Source organism: Nansenia antarctica (genome assembly GCF_963989245.1).
Source record: "Nansenia antarctica genome assembly, chromosome: 5".
Classification (NCBI taxonomy): Eukaryota; Metazoa; Chordata; class Actinopteri; order Argentiniformes; family Microstomatidae; genus Nansenia; species Nansenia antarctica.
In genome coordinates this window covers 35,522,196-35,543,347 of record NC_137690.1, presented here as the reverse complement: position 1 = coordinate 35,543,347, position 21,152 = coordinate 35,522,196, and the positions used below count along the sequence as shown (strand labels likewise).

At 44.1% G+C, this 21,152-nt stretch overlaps 1 protein-coding gene across 1 annotated transcript in view; it reads left to right on the top strand.

Moving 5' to 3' along the window:
* wdfy3 (WD repeat and FYVE domain containing 3) overlaps positions 1-21,152 on the top strand; it is a gene marked incomplete at both ends in the record, with an annotated part of 216,286 nt that overhangs the window by 84,337 nt on the left and 110,797 nt on the right. Inside the window, one exon of the mRNA XM_080531591.1 lies at positions 13,975-14,075. Coding sequence (XP_080387717.1) covers positions 13,975-14,075 — 101 coding nt within the window. The remainder of the gene's footprint in view (positions 1-13,974; positions 14,076-21,152) is intronic.

The following is a 21,152-nucleotide window of genomic DNA, read 5'->3' as shown; positions in this document are numbered from 1 at the left end:
GTATGATGCCTCCCTCAAAGATAAAGAGCAAGTAGAGCAGCTCAGGAAGGAGGTAGCCAGCGGCCTGGAGAACATCGACAGAACCCTGCTTCCTGGCAAGCTTAAGCTCTGGTGCATGCAGTATAGACTACTTCCACGTCTCCTGTGGCCACTAACCCTCTATGAAGTTCCTCTCTCAAAGGTGGAAAAGCTGGAGAGACTGGTCAACTCATATGCAAGGAAGTGGCTTGGCCTTCCCAGGTGCCTCAGCAGCATTGGGCTCTACGGCAAAGGGATGTTACACCTGCCCATTTCCAGTCTGACAGAGGAGTACAAGTGTGCCAAAGTCAGACTGGAGATGATGCTTCTGGATTCAAATGATCCATTTGTAGCCCAAGCTGCCCCCATCCTGGCCACTGGGAGGAAGTGGACCCCATTGGCTGCAACTGAGCAGGCAAAGGCAGCACTCAGACTCAGGGACATTGTGGGCCGAGTGCAGGAGGGGAGGAGTGGTCTTGGCCTCGGGATTAGTACACCGGCCTGGAGCAAGGCCAATCCATCTCAGAGACGCAAGCTGGTTGTCCAGGAGGTACGTTCGGGAAGAGGAAGCAGGAAGGCGTGCACAAGCTGTGGCGCAGGCAAAGCAAGGGCAGTGGATGGCATGGGAAGGAGTAGAAAAGAGGAAGATCTCCTGGAAAGATCTGTGGGAGATGGAGGCATTCAGAGCGAGCTTCACCATCAGGGCTGCCTATGATGTCCTGCCTTCTCCTGCAAACCTAAGCCAGTGGTATGGCGAAGACCCCACGTGCCCTCTATGTCAAAGTTCAGCAACACTGAAGCACATATTAGTGGGATGCAAGACCAGCCTCACCCAAGGCCGTTACACCTTGCGGCACGACCAGGTGCTAAAGTGTCTTGCAGCAGTGCTGGAAAGTCAACGGACAAGTGTGAACGCCCTTCCTCCCCCGTCATCCCGGTGGCAGTCAGCACCATTTGTTCGGGAGGGCAAGGGTCAAGCCAGCCTCACCACCATAAAACCAGACACTGGGCAGCTGGGCAGAGCACGGGACTGGAAGCTGCTGGCAGACTTGGACAAGAAACTCTGCTTCCCAGCTGAGATCGCATCCACCAACCTGCGACCAGACCTTGTGCTGTGGTCAGCCTCGCTCAAGCTCGTTTACGTCATCGAGCTCACTGTGCCCTGGGAGGTTGCAGTGGAGGAGGCCTACGAGCGGAAGGGGCTGAGGTACACTGAACTCGCAGCAGATGCCCAACAACAAGGCTGGACAGCGAAGGTACGCCCAGTGGAAGTAGGCTGCAGAGGGTTCGTAGCCACCTCAACATCCAGGCTACTCAGGGAGATGGGAGTGCGATAGAAGGCCCACCGGCAGGCAATCAAGGACCTCTCCAGGGCTGCTGAAAAGGGTAGCCAGTGGCTGTGGATGAAGATAAAGGACTCGACCCGGGCGTTCAAATGAGCTGATCGCATCTAGGGAGTGAACCTGGGACGCTGGGATTCACTGCTGAACCCTCTGGAGGTGTCGTGGGCTTATCAGCGAAACATTCATGAATGAGGGCACCCACTTGACAACCCAAAGGATGCCATCGCTAGTCCTACACAACAGACTAGGTAAGGCTTCATGTCTTGTCTCATTGACTAGGTAAGGCTGCCTGTCTTGTCTCATTGACTAGGTAAGGCTTCATGTCTTGTCTCATTGACTAGGTAAGGCTGCCTGTCTTGTCTCATTGACTAGGTAAGGCTGTCTTGTCTCATTGACTAGGTAAGGCTTCATGTCTTGTCTCATTGACTAGGTAAGGCTGTCTTGTCTCATTGACTAGGTAAGGCTTCATGTCTCATTGACTAGGTAAGGCTTCATGTCTTGTCTCATTGACTAGGTAAGGCTTCATGTCTTGTCTCATTGAATAGGTAAGGCTGCCTGTCTTGTCTCATTGACTAGGTAAGGCTGTCTTGTCTCATTGACTAGGTAAGGCTTCATGTCTCATTGACTAGGTAAGGCATGCCTTGTCTCATTGACTAGATAAGGCTTCATGTCTTGTCTCATTGACTAGGTAAGGCTGCCTTGTCTCATTGACTAGGTATGGCTTCATGTCTTGTCCTGAATATTGTTTTTTCCTTTACATATACAGGTGCTGGTCAGAATATCATCAAAAAGTTGATTTATTTCAGTAATTCCATTCAAAAAGTGAAACTTGTATAATGTATACATTCATTCCACATAGACTGATATATTTCAAGTGTTTATTGCTTTTAATTTTGATGATTATTACTGACAACTAATGAAAACCCCAAATTTAGTATCTCAGAAAATTTGAATATTGTGAAAAGGTTCAATATTGAAGACCCCTGGTGCCACACTCTAATCAGCTAATTAACTAAAAACACCTGCAAACGCCTTTAAATGGTCCCTCAGTCCAGTTCTGTAGGCTACACAATCATGGGGAAGACTGCTGACCTGACAGTTGTCCAAAAGACGACCATTGACACCTTGCACAAGGAGGGCAAGACACAAAAGGTCATTGCTAAAGAGGCTGGCTGTTCACAGAGCTCTGTGTCCAAGCAAATTAATAGAGGCGAAGGGAAGGAAAAGATGTGGTAGAAAACAGTGTACAAGCAATAGGGATAACCGCACCCTGGAGAGGATTGTGAAACAAAGCCGATTCAAAAATGTGGGGGAGATTCACAAAGAGTGGACTGCAGCTGGAGTCAGTGCTTCAAGAACCACCACACACAGACGTATGCAAGACGTTGCTTGAAATCCAGTGTAAAGTTTCCACCGTCAGTGATGGTTTGGGGTGCCATGTCATCTGCTGGTGTTGGTCCACTGTGTTTTCTGAGGTCCAGGGTCAACGCAGCCGTCTACCAGGAAGTTTTAGAGCACTTCATGCTTCCTGCTGCTGACCAACTTTATGGAGATGCAGATTTCATTTTCCAACAGGACTTGGCACCTGCACACAGTGCCAAAGATACCAGTACCTGGTTTAAGGACCATGGTATCCCTGTTCTTAATTGGCCAGCAAACTCGCCTGACCTTAGCCCCATAGAAAATCTATGGGGTATTGTGAAGAGGAAGATGCGATGCGCCAGACCCAACAATGCAGAAGAGCTGAAGGCCACTATCAGAGCAACCTGGGCTCTCATAACACCTGAGCAGTGCCACAGACTGATGGACTCCATGCCACGCCGCATTGCTGCAGTAATTCAGGCATAAGGAGCCCCAACTAAGTATTGAGTGCTGTACATGCTTATACTTTCCATGTTCATACTTTTCAGTTGGCCAACATTTAAAAAAAAAACTTGTTTTGTATTGGTCTTAAGTAATATTCTAATTTTCTGAGATACTGAATTTGGGGTTTTCATTAATTGTCAGTAATAATCATAAAAATTAAAAGCAATAAACACTTGAAATATATCAGTCTGTGTGGAATGAATGAATGTATACATTATACAAGTTTCACTTTTTGAATGGAAATACTGAAATAAATCTACTTTTTGATGATATTCTAATTACATGACCAGCACCTGTATAATGACATTTCCACCATAAATTGATGGAGAAAGGGCACAAATTGGTGCATATCAGTTCACCAGAATGCAAGAAATTAAGTGTTTGATGCTCGTTTAAGGACCCCCAGACAGCCCTGCTTCATGGGTCCCCCCCGATGTCAAACACCACTAAGTTTACCACCTCCGCCTCATTTTGAGCCAGGAAAAACCCTGAGTAGTGACGGGAAGCCTTATTGGACGTGGTGCCAAGAAGGAGAATATAAGTGATAGTGGCTTAATAAGTAAACAGTTTGTTCTTTTAAAGACATGTATATATTTTATTCTGTATTGTTATAGTGATAGTGGCTTAATAAGTGATGCAATCAGTTTGGCCTTTTAAAGACATCTAAATATATTATTTTATTTTGTATTGAGTATAAAACAGTATTATGAATGAATGAATGAATGGTCTTTATTGTCATTAATACAGTACAGGTACCATACAACGACATTTAGGAGCGGGGGCTCCCCTGGTGCTTGGAAAAAGACTAAAAACACGAGGGCCAAGGGTAAAATAAAAAAGGGAAAAGAGCTGGTTTACATAAATAAAGGCTATGTACACTATCTACTATACTATTCAATAAAACACTGTGCTGTACTCTATGCTATGCTATAAATATCCTAACTTTTCCTATATCTGAACCTTATGTACACAAGGGTTGTCATATTGCACATAGTATTGTTGCACATTCATTTAAAGTATTAATGCATTTTAACATTGAGACATATATTTTGTATTGACTATAAAATAGTATTAATGCATTTAAACATTGAGACAAGAAGCTGTCTTCTGTACCCGCTCTCCCAATATCTCAAACTGTGACCCCCTCCCCAAGAAAAAGTTTCAGGCACAGGATTTTTTCCCACTTTAAGCCCTGGACTAGGTAAGGCTGTCTTGTCTCATTGACTAGGTAAGGCTTCGTGTCTTGTCTCATTGACTAGGTAAGGCTGTCTTGTCTCATTGACTAGGTAAGGCTTCATGTCTTGTCTCATTGACTAGGTAAGGCTGCCTGTCTTGTCTCATTGACTAGGTAAGGCTGTCTTGTCTCATTGACTAGGTAAGGCTTCATGCCTTGTCTCATTGACTAGGTAAGGCTTCATGTCTTGTCTCATTGACTAGGTAAGGCTTCATGTCTCATTGACTAGGTAAGGCATGCCTTGTCTCATTGACTAGGTAAGGATGTCTTGTCTCATTGACTAGGTAAGGCTTCATGTCTTGTCTCATTGACTAGGTAAGGCTGCCTGTCTTGTCTCAATGACTAGGTAAGGCTTCATGCCTTGTCTCATTGACTAGGTAAGGCTGTCTTGTCTCATTGACTAGGTAAGGCTTCATGTCTTGTCTCATTGACTAGGTAAGGCTTCATGCCTTGTCTCATTGACTAGGTAAGGCTTCATGTCTCATTGACTAGGTAAGGCTTCATGCCTTGTCTCATTGAACCATAGTCGATCAATGCACCTGTTGATCACCGTCTCTCACCCATCCCATAACCCATCACTGCCTCATTTTAAGTACCCCTGCTCCACTACCCCCGCTATCCCTCACCTCCGCTCTTCTTCACCCTTACCTCCTCCGTCTCTCTCCCCTCTCTCTGACTGTTAGTATTTTAATGCATCTGTATTTGCCAGTGTTTTATTGTTTTATTGTTTTATTGTTTATTGTATTACTTAACCGTGTTTTATTTCTAGCTTCCCCCCCCCCCCCCCAAAGAGCCATTGCTTTTTGGTCAGGCTGCATTTGCAAATAAGAATTTGTTCTTACATGTTTGCCTGGTTAAATAAAGGTTAAATAAAAAAAAATAAAAAATTGACTAAGTAAGGCTGTCTTGTCTCATTGACTAGGTAAGGCTTCATGTCTCATTGACTAGTTAAGGCTTCATGCCTTGTCTCATTGACTAGGTAAGGCATGCCTTGTCTCATTGACTAGGTAAGGCATGCCTTGTCTCATTGACTAGGTAAGGCTTCATGTCTTGTCTCATTGACTAGGTAAGGCTTCATGTCTCATTGACTAGGTAAGGCTGTCTTGTCTCATTGACTAGGTAAGGCTGTCTTGTCTCATTGACTAGGTAAGGCTTCATGTCTCATTGACTAGGTAAGGCTTCATGTCTCATAGACTAGGTAAGGCATGCCTTGTCTCATTGACTAGATAAGGCTTCATGCCTTTTCTTATTGACTATGTAATGCTGTCTTGTCTCATTGACTAGGTAAGGCTTCATGTCTTGTCTCATTGACTAGGTAAGGCTTCATGTCTTGTCTCATTGACTAGGTAAGGCTTCATGTCTCATTGACTAGGTAAGGCATGCCTTGTCTCATTGACTAGGTAAGGCATGCCTTGTCTCATTGACTAGGTAAGGCATGCCTTGTCTCATTGACTAGGTAAGGCATGCCTTGTCTCATTGACTAGGTAAGGCCTTATGCCTTGTCTCATTGACCAGGTAAGGCTTCATGTCTTGTCTCATTGACTAGGTAAGGCTGAATGTATTGTCTCATTGACTAGGTTAGGCTGCCTGTCTTGTCTCTTTGACTAGGTATGGCTTCATGCCTTTTCTTATTGACTATTAAGGCGTTTCCTATTGACTATTAAGGCTGTCTTGTCTCATTGACTAGGTAAGGCTGTCTTGTCTCATTGACTAGGTAAGGCTGTCTTGTCTCATTGACTAGGTAAGGCTGTCTTGTTTCATTGACTATGTAAGGCTGAATGTATTGTCTCATTGACTAGGTAAGGCTGCCTTTTCTTATTGACTATGTAAGGCTGTCTTGTCTCATTGACTAGGTAAGGCTGTCTTGTCCCATTGACTAGGTAAGGCTTCATGTCTTGTCTCATAGGTAAGGCTGCCTTTTCTCATTGACTAGGTAAGGCTGTCTTGTCTCATTGACTAGGTAAGGCTTCATGTCTCATTGACTAGGTAAGGCTTCATGTCTTGTCTCATTGACTAGGTAAGGCTTCATGTCTTGTCTCATAGGTAAGGCTGCCTTTTCTCATTGACTAGGTAAGGCTGTCTTGTCTCATTGACTAGGTAAGGCTGTCTTGTCTCATTGACTAGGTAAGGCTTCATGTCTTGTCTCATTGACTAGGTAAGGCTTCATGTCTCATTGACTAGGTAAGGCTGTCTTGTCTCATTGACTAGGTAAGGCTGTCTTGTCTCATTGACTAGGTAAGGCTTCATGTCTTGTCTCATTGACTAGGTAAGGCTGTCTTGTCTCATTGACTAGGTAAGGCTTCATGTCTTGGAATTTTGCACAGGATGAACAAGATTTTATTTCCCTCAATGCCTCAGTCCTTTGGTCATCAGATATGGTAATGCCACGTTCTGATTCCCATTCTGTCTTAATCCTAATCAGAGCCGGGGGTGTATCCGGGGCTAGGAGGTCATAAGAGTGAAATGTGTTGCCGTGTCATTTTTGCCACAGGTGAGAGTTTGTCAATTCCCGAAGAGGGAGGAGCATCCGGAAATGAGGATGTATTTGACTTAACGAAGTGCCGAATTTGAAAGTACCTGAATAGGTCCGATTGCTGTAGGTTGAAGGCAGTACACAGCTGAGCGAAGCTGGAGAATATGCCATCCTTGTAGAGATTGCCGATCGTGCTAAGACCTTGGCTGTCCCAAAGAGAGAATCTGCCATCGATCTTAGCAGGTTTGAACAGCTCATTATTGCATATTGGGGTATTAAGGGGAAGCGTATTCCAGCCAAGGTGCTGTTTGATTTGTTGCCAGATCCTCAAAGTAGATATGACTATCGGATTATTTGTGTGTTGCTTGGGCTTCAGTCTTTTGGCATGGCATACCAAAGCTTTTAGGGAGGAAGAATAGCATGAATGTGATTCCATTTGGCACCACTGAGTTTCGGGATAGAAGGCCCAATGTATAATTTTGTGCATATTGGCTGCCCAATAGTAACATTGCACATTTGGTAAACCCAACCCGCCCTCCGATCTGCTCCTGTGTAATAAGGGTTTTTGAAGCCTTGGAGTTGTATTGCCCCATATAAAGGATGACAATAAACCATCAATGTTATGGAAGAAGGATTTGGGGAGGGAAAGAGGCAAACATTGAAATAGGTACAAATATCGTGGAACAATATTCATTTTGATACACTGCGTTCTCCCTACGAGTGTTAGCTGTAAGCTATTCCACTTTTGCCGATCTTCTTTGGCTTTTGTTGTTAGTGCAGAGAAATAGTTTTTGAGTAGTAATGGTATACTTTGAGAGATGTTGATTCCTAAATATTCAAATGTGGTCGGGGAAAAGGTGAACGGCAGATCAGACTGTGTGATATCCCCTGCCAGCTGATTGATGGGGAAAAACTCACTTTTGTTTTTTTTACCTATATTGAGTTTGTACCCAGCACTGTCCCCCCCCCCCCCCCACACACACACACACATGTCACATTAAATGTTAATGTCTGGGCCCCAATTATAGATATGCACACACACACACACACACACACACAGGAGAGGATTGGGTTTGGAAAACAGGGAAGCTCTCTGCTGGGGCGAGGTATGACAGAGGAAAGATGGAGGGGCTGATGTGGCATCAATGTATCTGTGGTCCTCAACCAATCAGCTCAGTGTTTGTATCAGTGGTCCTCAACCAATCAGCTCAGTGTTTGTATCTGTGGTCCTCAACCAATCAGCTCAGTGTTTGTATCTGTGGTCCTCAACCAATCAGCTCAGTGTTTGTATCTGTGGTCCTCAACCAATCAGCTCAGTGTTTGCAGTTGTATTATGAGTGTAGTGCATGTCTGGGTTTGTGTGTGCATGCATCAGTGTGCATCAACCCTATTGTAATTTTAGGGGGTCTTTTGTAATTATCTGTAATTATTATTCTGCCGTTTTCCGTATTCCAAGAACTGACTAAAATGTTCTAAATTTGGGCAGCATCAAAGTCAAAATGACTTTGTATTTCATATAGCCAAATTCCAACACCAGGGGCCTCATTTATAAAGCTTTGCGTAGAACTGGTGTAAAAAGTTTGCGCATGTAGACAAGTAACAACGTTTACGCACACCAATATTCAGATTTCTAAAACGGTGCGCAGTCCCACGCTGTTTCCCTTTATAAACAATCAACTAGATTTAACGCCCATAGTTGCCTATAAATGGTCAGTGAAACGCATAATAATAATAATATTAATAACCATAATAATCATAATAATAATCATAATAATAATCGTAATATTAATAATGATAATATTAATATTAATACTATTAATAATAATATTGATAGTAATATATTATATTGATAATCACGTCACTGCATGACGACAAGAAATTCTGTGGAACGAGCATGCAGTAACATGGAACTGCACCCGTGTCTCGATAATACATTTCATAACATGCAAGTATTGTTTAATAATTACAGATCCAATCAAATAATATTTTTATTCCTGTTTTATGATTCCCAATTAAACTGTACAACATATTTGAGGTTGTTTTGGAAAAGTAGATGTCTCCATTTGTTTATTATCCTAAATCACGTTTTTATGTGTGCACTCTAGGGAACTCGTCATTAGATTAGATTAGATTAGATTAAATTAGATTAGATTCAACTTCATTCTCCATGACAGAGTACAAGTACAGAGACAACGAAACGCAGTTTGGCATCTAACCAGATTAAATAGTGTCTATTGAAATAAGCTATGAATGTATGGACAGTGCATGGTGTACGGTATTACTCTGAGTATAAGTAAATTAGTATAGCAGTCAGTATACGTGCAATGCATAGTCATATAAAAAGTAAATATATGCGCATGAATGACAATATGATATGTACAGTAAAGATATATGTACAGTGTGATATGTACAGGACAAGGGTGAAGATATGTACAGTTAACAAGGGAGATGGTTATCAATGCTCCTAATCAAAACACGCAAAACAGCTGCTAGCAGGATAGCACTAAAACGACTTCGCTACACACATCTATCAGTTATATCATCAATGAAGACAAGTTAGTAAGTTCTAGTGGCATGTATAGCTACATGCCCAAACTAGGGATGCTCCGATTTATCGGCCACCGATTTAAATCGGCCGATTTCACTCCAAATGACTCGATCGGTGATCGGCAAAAATGGCCGATCGCAAAACCGATTTTTTTTTTATTTTTATTTTTTTTTATTTATTTTTTTTCCTGGGGAAGACAGATAACTGAACAGAAAACATAGGAGGACGTAACAGTATGTAAACCATGAAGGCCACGTTTATGATGTCTTTTATACAGCCATATCGACTGACTTGGGCTTCAGGCCCTAACTGGGTGATAGGCCAGACTTTTACTATGCCATAAAAATGGGTCTGCGTTTGCTTGGTGCCTAATGGATCAGAGCTTTTGTCTAAAAAGCAAAAAATATGTAGGCTATCCAGTCAGTAGGCCTACAGTTATGTATTTTTTTAAAAATCGGTATCGGTATCGGTTGATCTTGAGGAAAAAAATCGGTGATCGGTATCGGCCCCAAAAATCCAGATCGGAGCATCCCTAGCCCAAACCATAACACCCCCTCCCTGTGTTTCACAGATGAGCTTTCCACTTGCAATTACTTTTTTTTTGCAAACTGTAACCTGACCATCCTTTGTTAATAGTGGTTTGCACCTGGCAGTGAAGCCTCTGTAGTCTGGCTGGTGACGTATTCTGCAGTCTCTGGTACATTATGCCTACCTGATGTTGTTATGTTTAGCTGTCTGTATGTCTGTCTGTCTGTCTGTCATGTGGACCCCATGACCCCCCCACTATGGTGATGACTAATGGGGATCCGCTTAAATAGAGGAATGAACAAACCTCCTGGAGAGTGTTCCTGATACGTGGGACAGTTGTTTTGGGTTTTTTCTTAATTATGGTGAACATTCGTCATCGACTGTAGAAGTCGTCCTACCACGATTTCTGAGCTCACCAGAGCTTTTAAAATAGTTTTAATGATTTGAGGATGTTGATTTTGGCAAGCCTGCGGCCCACAACATTTCCTTGACTTTCATTGACACCTCTCTGGTCCTCATCCTGACAGATGCTAAGCCTAGACATTGTACTAGACATTGACAGATGAATCAGTACTAGACATTGACAGATGAATCAGTACTAGACATTGACAGATGAATCAGTACTAGACATAGACAGATGAATCAGTACTAGACATTGACAGATGAATCAGTACTAGACACTGACAGATGAATCAGTACTAGACATTGACAGATGAATCAGTACTAGACACTGACAGATGAATCAGTACTAGACATTGACAGATGAATCAGTACTAGACATTGACAGATGAATCAGTACTAGACATTGACAGATGAATCAATACTAGACATTGACAGATGAATCAATACTAGACATTTTCAGATGAATCAGTACTAGACATTGACAGATGAATCAGTACTAGACATTGACAGATGATTCAATACTACTAGACATTGACAGATGAATCAATACTAGACATTGACAGATGAATCAGTACTAGACATTGACAGATGATTCAATACTAGACATTGACAGATGAATCAGTACTAGACATTGACAGATGAATCAATACTAGACATTGACAGATGAATCAGTACTAGACATTGACAGATGAATCAGTACTAGACATTGACAGATGAATCAATACTAGACATTGACAGATGAATCAGTACTAGACATTGACAGATGAATCAATACTAGACATTGACAGATGAATCAGTACTAGACATTGACAGATGAATCAATACTAGACATTGACAGATGAATCAATACTAGACATTTACAGATGAATCAGTACTAGACATTGACAGATTAATCAATACTAGACATTGACAGATGAATCAATACTAGACATTGACAGATGAATCAGTACTAGACATTGACAGATGAATCAATACTAGACATTGACAGATGAATCAATACTAGACATTGACAGATGAATCAATACTAGACATTGACAGATGAATCAATGCTAGACATTGACAGATGAATCAGTACTAGAAATTGACAGATGAATCAGTACTAGACATTGACATATGAATCAGTACTAGACATTGACACATTAATCAGTACTAGACATTGACAGATGAATCAGTACTAGACATTGAGGCTCTCTAATGCTGTGAATGATGTGACAGAACACACCTGACAAGCCCATTACTTTCGGTGCCTTAAAACAGGGGGGCTAATGTATAATGTGTTGTCAATTTAAATTGTGAAACCAATATGTGACAGCAGCAGCTGTGAAATGTGCAACCAGTAGCTAAAGTCATTCTTTCAGTTTTGTACATGTGCTTAAACTACAGATTGTAAGCTTTCAAATGATGTCATACATTGAAATCGGAGAGTAATTGAACACGACAGGTGTATTTTAATGTTGGTAGACCTCAAACACTGAATGGGAGAAAAATTACTAAACTACAAACGCTGCTAACAGCTAGCGGCTAACAAAGCACATCGCTACGAAGCAGTGTTTCCTCCAGGATTTTTTCCATTGGTGGCGGATAGGTCTGTCCGCCACCAATGGCAACGCGCACGCGCGCTCAAAACAACGACCGAATTTCAAACTAGAGGGAGGATGGCAAAAAAAAAAAAGCTACAAAAATCTTCCCAGATCCTCATTTGCACGACCAGCTGTCGCTGTAGGACACGTTCGATTGCAAAAATCATTTATCCTTTATGTTCCCAGTTGAGGGCGTGTAGCTGTCGTTAGTTGGCCTGCTTTTATTTAGTTATGCGTACGTTTGAGTTAGTCATCTCTAGGATTGTTGTTTGATATTAGCCTATACTTTCTCTTATCTGCATTTTGAGCAACTGTACAAGACCCAACAACACAACTCTGATACAGGACTAATGTTACCTAGCTGCTATAGCTAACCCAACCCTGCTACAAGACCCAACAACACAACTCTGATACAGGACTAATGTTACCTAGCTGCTAGGGATGTCCCGATCCCACTTTTTCACTACCGATACCGATACCGATACCTGGGCTTCGGGTATCGGCGATACCGATACCGATCCGATATTTGTATAAATTTTTTGACCCCTGAATTTTTTTTTTTTATTTTTTTTTTCCTAACACCAGGGGAGCCACCCCTCCTAAATTTCGTTGTTTGGTACCTGTACTGTAGCAATGACAATAAAGACCATTCATTCATTCATTCAAATACCTCCCCAGTATATAGTCCACACCAACAACAGTTAAATTAAAGACTGCCAGCCTTTATTAAAGCAACAAAAATAGTACTCTGCAGTACTCAGTGACCACCTCTCTTAAAACGACATGGACTTTGCTTTTGTTAATTTTCCATTCGAGCAGCATCTCCTCCATGGCTGCCTTAATGGAATCCCCAGTGTGTGAGCCACGGAACTCACGGGCATGCAGCACCGCTTTCTTGAAAGTAAAATCAGAGTCTATCCAGTGTGCTGTGAGACTCAACAACGACATTGGACACACGTCTGAGCTCCAAATGTCCGTTGTGAAGCTAATAGCATCGACATTCTCCAATAGTTTGGCGAGGAACTCACACACTTCATTGTGCATTTTCGGGATGGCATTTTCGGTTATATAATGCCGACTGGGCAAAGTATAACGCGGCTCTAGGTGTTCAATTAAACTCCGAAACCCCACATTCTCTACCACCGAAAGTGGTTGGTCGTCGAGCACAATAAACCGAACCAATTTCTCCGTTATTGCTTTTGCAATTTTGCTGTCTGGGGGGAGTTTCTCTCGCATCTCGCCAATGTTATGTTCAATAACGGAGTCGAACTCAGAGCTTGTAGTCGGAGCTGGCAACTCCATTTAATCAAACACGAGTGTAACACAAAACGTAATACGGCACATGTCGTAAAGCCCAAACTGTCGTAAACACAGACGTAACACAGACGCGGATCGGGCACGCGGATCGGAGCCTTTTTTTTTTCTGGTCCGATCTCCGATCCAGCATTCAGGACCAATATCGGGTCGATATCCGATCTCAGTATCGGATCGGGACATCCCTACTAGCTGCTATAGACCCATTTGTACTAAACAACTACAACGTTGTATTGGACACATTTTTTTCGAACTAATCCACAGACAGCAGTCTTATTAACGGGCCTCTGCCTTTTTTTTTTGTTTTGTTTTTTTTTGTTTGTGTGGACTGAATCAATTCGTGGCGGAGGAAATTCATTCGTGGCGGCCCGCCACCAATAAATGCATATAGAGGAAACACTGACGAAGGTCTAAACTGTATTTTAATAACATCACAACATGCTGAAAGCACATCGACATGCTAAAAACACATACTGTAACTACACATAACTAGGTGAACACACAGTCCTTGCTTTTGAACACGTCCTAAACACAAATACCCTCAAATAGAAGCTGAGGATCTGACCTCATTGTAATTGTTGGATTTAAAAGTACAGAGCCAAAAGAAGAAAACAATGCTTCACTGAATGTTCCTCTTCCTCTTCTTCCTCTTCTTCTTCCCCTCGTAGCTGTCTGTTCCTGCCCAGCCTGGCACCTCACAACACACCCTCCAACAACGCCAACACCTCAGGAGTCAGCGACGGGGCCGTGGTCAGCGGGATGGGAGCAGGTCAGTGTCCCTACCCAGCCACCATGGCTGTGTTCTAGGGAGCAGGTCTACCCAGCCACCATGGCTGTGTTCTAGAGAGCAGGTCAGCCACCATGGCTGTGTTCTAGGGAGCAGGTCAGCCACCATGGCTGTGTTCTAGGGAGCAGGTCAGCCACCATGGCTGTGTTCTAGGGAGCAGGTCAGAGTCCTACCCAGCCACCATGGCTGTGTTCTAGGGAGCAGTGCAGTGTCCCAGCCACCATGGCTGTTCAGAACAGCACAGCTGGACTGTCCAGAGCAGATGTTTTTAGGGCTGATAACGGTACAGGTATAACGCTACGAAATGCTTAGTGGTTTTTGAGGCGTTTTACAGTCCACATCTACAGTTCCGGTCCTTGTGTCAATAGCCCTCTTCTCAGTTCACAGCCCAAATCCTGGTCCAGATCCCTAGCCCTTTACTCAGTGTCCACAGGTCTAGTCCACGCTCTATAAGGCAAACCTGGCAGTTGACCCTGTCTGACCCCTAACTCACTTACACTAGCCATAGTTGACCCTGTCTGACCTCGAGCCCTGAGTCCTAATGCAATGAGCCCTACCATGTAGCCCCCTAGCCTCCTAACATGTAGCCCCCTGTTTATGCCAGCATAAACAATGCTAGAACCTGCGTCATGGCTCCTCTGTACAGTATGTAGTATTAATGAAGCTCGCAGGGTTTCTGCCTCTCTCTCACATGCTGCTGTTGTAGTGGAGATTCCATGTCCTGTCTGATCCATATATAATGGTGCTTATACACAGTGGGGGATATAAATATGTCCCAAAAAAAATGTATTCAACATATTAACATTGCAGCTGTTCACATGAAATTTAGACAAGACATTGGTAGGGATGTAACAAGTAGGGATGTAACAATGCACTCAACTCACCATTCACCATACTGGGTTCACCGTACCATTTTCTCACCATTTGTTTTAACAAAATGAGATTGCAGACAATTTCTCAGACAAAAACTACAAAATACAGTATTTTCTTAAAGAATCACTTATTTGTACCTCGTCATAACCAACAAAATTGCACTATCTGGAAGAGCTTGATAGCCCATCAAACCTCAGGCTTATTGTTTCTAAGTTGCCCTACAAGTATAGGGATAAATGGAGGTCTATTGCCTGCAATATACTTGAGAATAGTCATGGCAGGGCTAAATTCAAAGACCTTGTTGGCTTCATTGAAAAACAAGCCACAATTGTTTTAGATCCTTTGTTTGGAGACATACAAGACCCTACGGTTGACAAGAACACCTCAAACAACAGAAAAAAGCAGGAAGCTATGGCAGCAGCTTTGCTACCACAATGACAGCAGCGAGTGAAGTTACAGCTGTTGAGAAAGAAAGAAGGCCAGAGAGCAATGGCACTAATGACTTGTGTATTGTGAAGAGAAACATCCCATAGTTAACTGCCAGCGACTAAAAGCACAACCACATGACGCTAAGGTAGAGTTTGTGAAAACTAATGGACTATGTTTTGGATGTCTGACTAAAGGACACCTCAGTAAAGACTGTAAACAAAGAATGACATGTCAAAACTGTCAGAGAAGGCACCCGACAATGCTTCACATGGAGAGGAGGGAAGATGACAGTTCAGGAGATCATTCGAGAGAGGCGAGGAGCACTGCAGCAACGCATGAAAAGACCACAGTTGGTAGTGCACTTGTTTCTATGAAAACCGGAAAACATACTGGGGCTGGTAAAGAATGTACTCTGGCTATTGTTCCAGTTCTAGTGAAACTTGAAAAAAGTAACAAGACTATCATTACTTATGCTTTCCTGGACCCAGGCAGTTCAGCAACGTTCTGTACTGAGAAACTTATGAAACAGCTGGATGCCAAAAGTAAAAGAACCAAGATTCTCTTGAGGACCATGGGTCAGGAAAAGCTGGTTGAAAGCTATGAGATTACTGGACTTGAAGTAGGCAACATCAAAGGTGGCACTTTCATTTCACTGCCAAAAGTGTACACCCAGAGAAAGATACCAGTCACCAAAGACAATATTTTAACTTCTAGGGATATCCAGAAATGGTCATACCTGAACGAAGTATGTTTGACAGAAATTGATGCTGATGTGGAGCTTTTGATTGGAGTGAACACTCCAAAAGCAATGGAACCCTGGCAGGTCATAAATAGCCAAGAAGATGGACCGTATGCGGTTAAAACCCTTTTGGGATGGGTGGTAAATGGGCCACTCAATGGTTGCACCGCTGCTCAGGATGCGGGACGTAAAAATGTATGGGCTAATCGGATCTCAGTGGCCAGTTTGGAAGAAGTCCTCATCCAGCAATATAATCACGACTTTTCAGAAAAACAGTATGAAGGGAAAACTGAATTGTCAGAAGAAGACCGTACATTTATGAAAATTGCATCAGACTCTGTAAGCCTTAAAGATGGTCATTACTACTTGCCATTACCTTTACGTAAGTAGGAAGTATTCATGCCAAACAACCGACATACGGCAGAGCAAAGGACTCGTCATCTCCTCAAACGCTTCAAGAGAGATGAGACATTTTTGACTGAGTATGAATGAATGGTCTTTATTGTCATTGCTATAGTACAGGTACCAAACAACGAAATTTAGGAGGGGTGGCTCCCCCGGTGCTAGGAAAGAAAAAAAAAAAAACTAAAAAAAACACAAGAAGGGAAGGAGCTGGTTTACATAAATAAATAAAGGCTATGTACACTATCCACTATACTATACTGTACAGATAGACGACTAGGGTTGTCATATTGCACATAGTGTTATTGCACATTCATTTGAAGTGTCGCAGTTTGCAGGCTAGAAATGTACATATTTGTGCCTCAGCACTACACCTGATTTTTTTCAGTCCAGCAGCTGCCATCAATCCGTCCAGACTGTCCAGGGCCCAGAACCTAGGTCTTTGCTGTGTTCAGGGCCTGGATGGCCCTGGGGTAGAAGCTGTTCTTCAGTCTGTTTGTCCTTGCGGCCATGGTCCTGTACCGCCTTTTCGAGGGCAGCCGGGTAAAGTGTTCGTACCCAGGGTGGGTTGGGTCTCTGGAGATCTTGGAGGCCTTCCTGAGACAGCGTGTGTTGTACAGCTCTTCCAGAGAGGGGAGGGGGGCGCCGGTGATCTTCTGGGCTGTTCTCACGACTCTCTGTAGCGCATTTCTCTCCGCGGTTGTGCAGCTGGAGAACCAGTTGCAGATGCCGTAGGTGAGGATGCTCTCCACTGCGCCGCGGTAGAAGGTCACCAGTATCTCCTGCTTGTTGTGTTCCTTCTTGAGGACTCTCAGGATGTAGAGCCGCTGTTGTGCCTTCTTGATGGTGGCTGTTGTGTTGTTCTTCCAGGACAGGTCATCCTGTATGTGCACCCCCAGGAATCGGAGGGTTGAGACTCTCTCCACGCTCTCTCCGTCGATGAGCAGGGGCTGGATCTCAGACTTTTTCCTCCTGAAGTCCACGATGATTTCCTGGGTCTTTGACTTGTTCAGCAGCAGGTTGTTAACCTTGCACAGCTTGCTCAGTTGCTCTACCTCATCCCTGTACGCCGCCTCGTCCCCCCCCCGAGATGCAGCCCACCACGGTGGTGTCGTCTGCAAACTTTACGATGGAGTTGCTGGGGTGGACGGGGGTGAAGTCGTAGGTGTAGAGGTTGTAGAGGATGGGGCTTAGCACGCAGCCCTGGGGGGACCCAGTGCTGAGTCTGAGGGCTGTGGAGGTGTGGGGGCCCACCCGCACCCTCTGGGGGCGGTCGGTCAGGAAGTCCTTGATCCATGCACATATAGAGTGTGATAGTCCCAGGTCTAGTAGTTTGGTCACTAGCCTGTCTGGAAGGATGGTGTTGAAGGCGGAGCTGAAGTCCACAAAGAGCAGTCTCGCGTAGCTGTTTCCCCTCTCCAGGTGGGATAGAGTGGCGTGGAGAGTCGTCGCGATGGCGTCCTCTGTGGACCTGTGGGCTCTGTAGGCGAACTGGTATGGATCCAGGTTGGGCGGGAGGCGTGTGAGTATGTGGGCCCGGACTAGTTTCTCGAAGCACTTCATGATGATTGGTGTGAGTGCCACCGGGCGGTAGTCGTTTAGGCAGCTCACCGTGCTTTTCTTCGGGACTGGGATGATAGTTGAGGTTTTCAGGCAGGGTGGGATGGTGGCCTGGGACAGGGACTGGTTGAAGATGTTGGTGAAAACCCCGGCCAGCTGGTCGGCGCAGTCCCTCAACACCCGTCCCAGGACGCCATCCGGCCCCGAGGCTTTCCTGGGGTCCACCGCCTTCAGCACGCGTCTCACTTCATGCTCTGTGAGGGTGAGGCTGCTGAGAGCTGGAGAGAGTGGTGTTTGTGTTGTGGTTACCTCCGTTCGCCCCTCGTCGAACCGGGCGTAGAAGGAGTTCAGCTTTTCCGCCAGCAGGGGGTCGTCCTCTGCGGCTGTGAGCCTGTTGGCTCTGAAGTTTGTCATGTGCTGAACCCCCTGCCACATCCGCCTGGAGTCGTTGCTCAGGAAGCATTCCTCAATCTTCTCTCTGTGGTCTGCCTTGGCCTCTTTGATGCCGCGCTTTAGGTTAGCCCTGGTGGTGCTGTACAGCAGTGTGCCCTTCCCTGCAAAGAAGGCGTTGTCCCTCTCGAGTATAAAGACTTCATGAACGACATGATCAAGAAAGGTCATGCGGAGAAAATCCCTCTAGATCAGGTTACACAGAAAGAAGGAAAGATATGGTACATACCACCATCTCCATCATCGTATGACAGAGTGAACCAACAGTAATAGGCCCAAAACAGACCATAGGCAGTTTTAGGTACAGAAAAAAACCTCTATACCTTGTTATTACTGGAATATGAAAGGGGTAGATTTTTTGGCAGTGTATTTTACAGTATATTTTACATTAATCTACAATCCATAGACCTTCAAAGGACCCCAATGTCACACACTGAGATGAGCTTTTCCCCCACTGATGGAGTAGTGCCCTGGACTTCCCCCCCGCCACCTGTGCCTGGATCAAAGACTTCCTTTCCAACCGCCCACAGACTGTCAAGATGGGTCCACACAACTCCTCCACCCTCATGCTCAGCACCGGCTCTCCACAGGGCTGTGTTCTGAGCCCTCTCCTGTACTCCATCTACACCCATGACTGTACCCCCACCCACCCCACCAATGCAATAATTAAATTTGCGGATGACACCACCTTGGTGGGGCTCATAACCGGAGGGGATGAGTCAGCCTACAGGGACGAGGTGCAGCGGCTGACAGAGTGGTGTGTCACAAACAACCTGACTCTCAACATCAAGAAGACCAAGGAAGTGGTCATGGACTTCAGAAAGGTAAAGGCAGACCCTGCTCCACTCTACATCAACGGAGACGTTGTGGAGAGAGTCCCCTCCTTTAAGTTCCTGGGAACCCACATCTCAGAGGACCTCACCTGGTCAGCCAACACCACAGCGGTGGTAAAGAAGGCCCAGCAGCGACTCCATTTCCTGAGAGTTCTCAAAAGAAACAGGGTGGAGGAGAAGCTGCTGGTAACCTTCTACCACTCCATCATTGAGAGTGTGCTGACATTCTCCATCACAGCATGGTACGCTGGCTGCAAAGTAGTGGACAAAATGAGACTCCAGAGAGTGGTGAAGTCAGCGGAAAAAATAATCGGCTGTCCCCTGCCCTCCCTGGATGACGTGGCACGCTCTCTGTGCCTCTCCAGAGCAGGAAGGATTCTTAAAGACCACCTCCACCCTGGTCACCACCTGTTCAGCCTGATGCGCTCTGGAGTGAGGTACAGGAGCATAAAGGCTAGAACAAACAGGCTGTCCAACAGTTTCTACCCATGGACCATCAGAACACTGAACAGTAGACATAAGACATGTTCATAAATGTTTATCTTATATGTGTATATGTTTGTGAATATGTTTTGTGTTTTTTTGCACCTTCGGAAGAGCCACTACAATTTCATTGTATAGGCAACTGTACAACGACAATAAAGTATATTCTATTCTATTCTATTCTTCTATACCCCACCATGGCGTCTACCATAAACAAAAACAAAAGATCAGAGTTGTATTTGACTGTACAGCATCGTATCAAGGCACATCCCTTAATAGTGAACTCCTGCAGGGTCCAGATTTGTCCAACACACTCCTGGGAGTTCTGCTAAGATTCCGTCAAGAAAAGGTTGCCATGATGGCGGATATTGAGGGAATGTTCCATCAAGTAAAAGTTCGACCAGATCATGTTGATTATTTGCGTTTCTTATGGTGGCCCGATGGCAACACAGCCTCAAACTTGGAAGAGTATAGGATGACAGTCCATCTGTTTGGAGCCGTTTCATCCAAGATAAATGAATTGAGTTATTCATCAGAGCAGTCATACGTCACCTCCCTGTCATCAGAACCATCACATCCCCTGTTGGGTGGTAGAAGTGTAGAAGTTTGACTGGTGGTCACTGTACATTTGTGGTCTTTGCTGCTTTAATCCGATAAAATAAGAAAACAGTATTGCTTTTTAGATATTAGGATCTGATGGCCAGTCAGGCAAACAATTATATAGTTTGAGCAATGATCGACGTCGTTATATGGAGAACATATAAACAATAGTGTATTAACACTGTAGTATGTGCTATCATCAGGTCTCATTCATGACTGACCTGGAAACCCAGACCCGTTCAGGAGCTGTGGTCCTCCTCTCACAGACATGCTGCTGATTTACACTCAGAATGAGCAGTTAAAGATGCATCTTCTTATTGTTTGCTGATACAGACATCTGACATAACCCTCTGTTGGAGTGAACAACAGCTTTTGTGTTTGTGTTCAAAAGAAAATGAATGAATGAATGAATGAATGAATGAATGGTCTTTATTGTCATTTACAGTATACAGTACAGGTACCATACAACGACATTTAGGAGGGGGGGCTCCCCTGGTGCTTGGAAAAAATACTAAAAACAAGAGAAAAGAGCTGGTTGACATAAATAAAGGCTATGTATACTATCTACTATACTATACTACTATACAATAAAACACTGTGCTGTACCCTATGCTATGCTATAAATATCCTAACGTTTTCATATATCTGAACCTTATGTACACATGGGTTGTCATATTGCACATAATATTT